General features: G+C 53.7%; 1 protein-coding gene across 1 annotated transcript; it reads left to right on the top strand.

Moving 5' to 3' along the window:
- The first annotated feature begins 1283 nt into the window (after window positions 1-1283).
- LOC139605289 (hydrocephalus-inducing protein homolog) lies at window positions 1284-5255 on the top strand. The gene is made up of 4 exons (XM_071456652.1): window positions 1284-1309; window positions 1867-2161; window positions 2974-3074; window positions 4902-5255. Exons 1-4 carry the CDS (start codon window positions 1284-1286, stop codon window positions 5068-5070), a joined length of 591 nt encoding a protein of 196 aa, XP_071312753.1. The 3' UTR covers window positions 5071-5255.
- The last annotated feature ends 428 nt before the right edge of the window (window positions 5256-5683 follow it).

The raw sequence follows: 5683 nt of genomic DNA, 5'->3' as shown, positions 1-5683 counted from the left end.
GAATAACAGTTCTTTCCTAGACTATCTCAGGAGAGCACAGACAAGAAGGCAAGAACAGAGGTTTCCCAGGGGCCAGGTCCCGTTTTTCCCCTTTGGTGGAGTTGTGGTCACAGCAGGAGGAGCTGTGGGCTCTGGCAGGGCAGGGATCCCCTCCCAGCCGGTGTGGGAAGGGAAGGGAAGGGAAGGGAAGGGAAGGGAAGGGAAGGGAAGGGAAGGGAAGGGAAGGGAAGGGAAGGGAAGGGAAGGGAAGGGAAGGGAAGGGAAGGGAAGGGAAGGGAAGGGAAGGAGGGAATGCTCCTTTTGCAAACCCCCAAAGGGCAGGGGGATGTGGGCAGTGCCCAGCAGCAGCAGGCAGGAGCGGGGCAGGCAGGCAGGGTCGATGGCAGCGCTGAGCTGCAGCCAGGGCAGTCCCGGGCCAAGCACACAACCTCCCGCAGCAGCAGCGGCCGAGCTGCGATCCCCGAGCGGGAGGAAGGGAAGCTCCGCTCCCTGCCCAGCCTCAGCTCCCACTGCACAGCCGCCCACGGCATCACGCCACAACTCCCAAAACCCCCAAGGGAAAAGCCCAGCCCAGGGCCAAAACCCCCCCAAACCCCTATCCCCCGTCCCAGACCAAGGGCAACATTCACTGCCAAGCCTAAACCCAGAACAATGAAGTTCATGAACTTCTGATGGAAACTCATTGCCTTTCCTGAGCTGCTTCTGCCCCAGCCTGCATCACCACAGAGGCACTTGTCAAGTTGCCTTTTGAAGAAATGAAACAAGAAAGGCAACAGATGGAAATATGGTTCTGAAGCAGGAGATTGATCCTGCTGAATGCCATTTCATTCCTAAGGTCTCTTCAGCTGCAGGCAGCTGTTGTATCTTTGCTTCTTTGTAACTGTTGACTGTTGTCTGCATGTGCTGGCCTCAGTCTCATTTGAGGTTTTGACATCTGGGTTTGTCCTTTTTGTGCCTCTCTTTGCCTCCCTGCTGGAGTCCCTGCTGGAGCTGGCAGTGGTCACTTGGATGGGCACAGAGAAGCTCTGGGCTGCAGCTGCAGTTGTTTTTTCTCCCCATCTGTGTTCCAGTGACTCTTGGTGAGCAGGCCTGGGGAGAAGTCTCCTCCCCACAGAGCTGCCAGCCCAGCCAGATGTGCACTGCAGAGCAGGCTGTGGCTGCTCTGCGGGCTCTGCAGGACATCCCCACCATGAGTGGCTGTATCTCTGGCTTTGCGGGATGGAAAGCAAATCTCAGAGCTAAAGTGGGGGAAACCCTTGCAGGCAGCAATCACAGTGAGCAGCATGGCTGTGATATCCCCGTTTGTTGGGTGAGGTGGGACCTGGTTCCTAATTGCTAATCTCAAAGCAAGGCTTGGGTGTGCCCCCAGTTGAGTGGGCTCTGAGCTGTCACGTGCTCAGTCAGTTTGGCCCAAACCAAGAGATGCCTTAAGGGTCCTGCAGAGACAAGCTGCATTAGGGTGCTTTGCATCACGTTCTAGTTCCTGATTCCATCCTCACTTCCTTTTGCTGTAGCTTCTTCTCAATGACGACTCACTGTTTATATGTCTTGAAAACGGTGGGAGTGTTGGCAGGCTGACCAGGGAATTTGACAGCTTGAATTCTCAGAGTAAATGCTGGGTCTGGGTGCACACTCATCACTGAGAGAGAACTGGTGCTGGTTTGGGGCAGGTGAGGGAGCTCCTCCCCATCACAAAGAGAGAAGCTTGCAGTGTTGAGCAGGGCTAGGAGTGGGCATTTTCAAGGCTGCAGTCTGGAATCTGTGTCAAAGGGAACTCAGTGAGGATTCATTCCTCACGCAGCTTCTCGCTGAGCTGTAGTTCAGCTAATAAAGAGCTCAACTCCAATCCCACTTTCATCCTGCCAGGATATTGCCCCCAGGATCATGCCCTAATGGGTGCCTGAATGGATATTTGTGTCCTTCCCCAGGCTTTCCCTACACGCGGCGCTGCCGCCTCACCAACAGCTCCCCGGTGCCCCTGACGTTCCAGCTCCGCATGTCGGACGATGGCACGCAGCCGGCTGTGGACAGCGTGGATCAGATCCGCAGGGACACTGACCCGGCCTGGAGGAAGGGAATCCATTTCTATGTGGAGCCCAGGGAGTTCACCATGAATCCCAGCCAAGGCACCATCCTGCCCCAGGGACACCAGGATATCGAGGTACGGCCAGAGCCCAGCCACAGACGCTGCAGCACCAGGGCTGAAGCTGCACTGCGGTGTGGGAGGGCTTTAGCTCTGGTGCCAGCTTTGAGCATCCTGGCAGTGAGAGATCTGCACTGCTGGGAGGCCTCTGCTAGCTGGCTTACTCGGGATGTTCCTCAAGGAGCACTGTTTGGTTTTCAAATTCATATGCTGAGGTCACATACCTTATGGTCAAGGCCTGAAGCCATTCTTGTGTTTTTGAGAGCGATTTATTTGATTGCAAGTGGGCAGAGCAAGGATGAGGGCAGAAGGTGGCTGTTAGAGAGATGTCATTGGATAAAGCAGTTAGCTTTTCTTCTTGGTCTCATTTCCCCTCTCCTAGGGAGCAGAATGATTTGTGTTCACTGCAGGAATCTCCAGTGGGGACAAAAAACTCTGCAGCCATGAACTGCCCAGCACCTGCTGGGCCACACTTTGCCCTCAGCTTCCTCCTGTGAAGCTGAACTCGCTGTGTTCAAGTCAGATTTCCTCTGCATGGATGTCATTGTAGTTGCATTTCTCATTGTAGATGAAAAATTGGCCCCTTAATTTGAATGCAGTGGTGCATAGAGCTTTAGTCTAATGTTTTAATGTAGGTGACCTGTGGCCTGATAGCAAGGGGTGTTTAACAAATCTGGCATTGCCAGAAGGCTTTTGTTACTCTGAGACTGTGCTCTACACATGGAGCAGCAGAAGAATTAAGGGCAAATCCTCCCTCAGGAACTGGAGGATATCACCTGTTGGTAATGAGCTTTTATAAGGAAGAATTGACTGTTCTTCTCTTCCACCAGGTGACCCTGTGCTCCAACACGGTGATGGAGTTCTACAGGAGAATGCTGGTGGACCTGGAGGGTATTGGCAAGGGAGTGGCAACCCTGATCCTCACAGCCAGGTACCAGCCCTTGCCTGGCCCCCCAGGCGCTGCCTCGCACAGGCTTTGCTGGCTGCAGCTGCCAAGGAGAAATGCTGCTTAATGGCCTCATGTTGTGCCAGCTGGACATGGGAACAGCAGTGCTTGGGCAGCAGCCTGTGGTGAAAAGCACCCCTGCTCACAGCCAGCACGGTCCTGGGCCCTCTGCTAAGGGCACCAGGAATGATATCATTTCTTGGCCTGGTTTTTGGTGCTTGAGGATGGAACAAATTTCCCGAGGGCCTCCTCTCCTTCTTCTGCAAGAGGTGGAGTTGTGCTGGTTGTGAGCACCGTGCACTGGTTTGGGCCACACCAAGCAGCCTGCTGAGAGTCAGGGTCTGGCTCTGTCCATGAGGGCACATGGCAGGGGGGAAGTGGCTCCCAGCAAGAGTGGTGAGGGCAAGGTCTTACGAGGGGAAAGCAGCCCTTGATGTGGCAGGTCAGCTCCAGTTATTCTCCTTCCCTCTGCTTCCCAATTTGAGCTTTAATGTTGTCAGGGTTGAGACCAAAAGTCGTTGTTGCTGCAGCAGAATTCCATGCTGCTGTGCTGCTGTGGGTGTCAGTTGAATGTCAAGAGGGATGCAGCTCCCTGGTGCTGTTCCCTGTCCCAGGCAGAGCCATCCAGGCAGTGCCTGGGCTGCCATTCTGTAAAGCAGGTGGAGCTGGGGCCAGGCAGGGCCTGGAGCTGTGCAGTGAAGGAGCCAGGGAGCTGCAGGGCCTGGCAGGGGCTGATCAGCCACTCTGTGGGGCAGCTGCTGTCTCGTGCCCTCCAAGGCTGGGGCAAAGAGCTGAGTTCTCAGGCAGGGCAACAGCACCATGGGAGAGAAGGGAGTCATTTGTACTGAGACACTGGAGTTGTGTGTTCCTTGAGCCTTAGGGAGCACTGATCCTTGTTGGGAAGGCTCCCCCAGAGCTTGTGGCTCACTGGGACTGTTCCAGGAGTCCTTGCAAGCCTTCTTGGGTAAAGGAGGGGCTGAGGCAGCTGTGGCTCAAAGTGCTCTGCCTGGGGCACTGGGCAGCCTCTGGGTGCTGCCTCTCAGGGTTTGCCCCTCCTTGACAAGACATGTTGGAGTGGGAAGGGGTAGAAGGCAATTTATCCCTGTAGGGCTGTTCAGTGTGCATTTGACAGTGACCAATGTGTTCTGCTCCATTTCACAATCTTTGGGGGGAAACGTTCTCCATTCTCTCAGTATCTCTGATTCCCCTGGGGTCATCTCTTTGCCCAGATGTCTCGTTCCTGAGCTCCAAGTGTCCCCCCAAGTGCTGCTGTATGATGAGTGCCACCTGAAGGTGCCATATGAGAGGAAGCTCATCATTAGGAATCCCAGCCACCTTCCTGGCTGCTACGGGCTCATTCCCCAGGTTTGGCATCACATCCACCTCCTTCTGTCAAATATTACTGAGGAGATTATTAAGGGGAAAAAAGGTTTGGACAAGACCTTGCTGGTTTCTCTTCAGTCTTAAAGATCTGCTGAGAGCAGGATCCTACCTGACTGTAAACTTTAGGAGGCAGTTGAAGCTCCTGAGGAAACAGTTGATGTTCTGGTCTTCAGGGTGTTTTCTTGTGGGAGATCTTAGAGGGTTGTGAAAAGCTGCTGCATCCACTGACACCAATGCCTGTGCTGGCAGCCTCCTTGCAGGATCCCCTGGGAGTGCTAAGCCTACAATTCTTGCATCTTGTTTGTGCCTTTTACTTTTGTGCTGGGGAGTTTGAAACGTGCGTGTAAGTTGCTGTTGCCGTGGATGTTAAGGAGTCTAAAGTTTCTTCAGAGGTGCCTCTGAAGTTGCATTTCATTCTGTCCCTTCCAGAAACGCAAGGAGGACTCTGCTGTGCTCTACTCCAGCCCCAAGCCCTGTGGGATTGTGCAGCCCCAGAGCACAGCAGAGATCCCAGTTGTGGTGGAAGTGCAGGCCCTGGGCACTCATCGCACCAACGTTGTCATCGGCGTGTTCGGGGATGAGAGAAACCCACTGGTGAGGGCAAGGGGAGATGTGTGCCTGTGTGCAACTGCTCCTGGCAGGGTGCACAGGGACAGGGATTCTGCCGGGGAAAACAGGCCCAGGCTGCTGGGGAGAAGGACAGGAGGGATGGGTGGCACAAACAGCTCCTGCCTTAGAGGTGGCAATCTCAGTGTCTGACACAGAATGGAGTTCGGCTAAGCTGGAATCCAGGGGCATTTCAGTTCATTCTTCTTTCAAATGCTGTTAACTTTGGAAACATCTGTTTGAAAATGTCATCTCTCTGAGCACAAAAGAGGACGTAAGAAGACTTCTGGGAACCTTGAGCTTTCTGTAAAAGAAAGGAAAGCTGACATTTGAAGAGAGTGGTTGCAAGGATTTAAACTTCTATTAAAACATATGGAAATGGCGATGCCAAATTCCCTGGATGGCACCAAACATGTGAACCTGGGCCATTGTGGCACTGCCTGTAAATCATTGAACAGGAAGGACAGGCAATGCAGGCTGTGCCAGGGAGCCTGAAGTTTGACAAAACAGTTGCTTTCAACTATCAGGCTGCTTCCCTCAAAGAGGAGGTTTTCTCCCCACCAGAAGAACCAGTTGTTTAACTGTCAGCCTGGTCTTAACTAGAG

The sequence above is a fragment of the Agelaius tricolor genome, unplaced genomic scaffold (genome assembly GCF_023055355.1).
Source record: "Agelaius tricolor isolate 1412-34295 unplaced genomic scaffold, bAgeTri1.0.p SCAF_63, whole genome shotgun sequence".
Classification (NCBI taxonomy): domain Eukaryota; kingdom Metazoa; phylum Chordata; class Aves; order Passeriformes; family Icteridae; genus Agelaius; species Agelaius tricolor.
This window is presented reverse-complemented; position numbering and strand designations above follow the sequence as displayed.

Bases quoted from the DNA above. Each gene is read 5' to 3' on its own strand.
- LOC139605289 (XM_071456652.1), top strand. From the start codon at position 1,284: ATGGCTGTGATATCCCCGTTTGTTGG. The intron at 1,310-1,866 runs GTGAGGTGGGAC...TCATCCTGCCAG, and splicing joins GTGATATCCCCGTTTGTTGG to GATATTGCCCCCAGGATCAT. The intron at 2,162-2,973 runs GTACGGCCAGAG...CTCTTCCACCAG, and splicing joins AGGGACACCAGGATATCGAG to GTGACCCTGTGCTCCAACAC.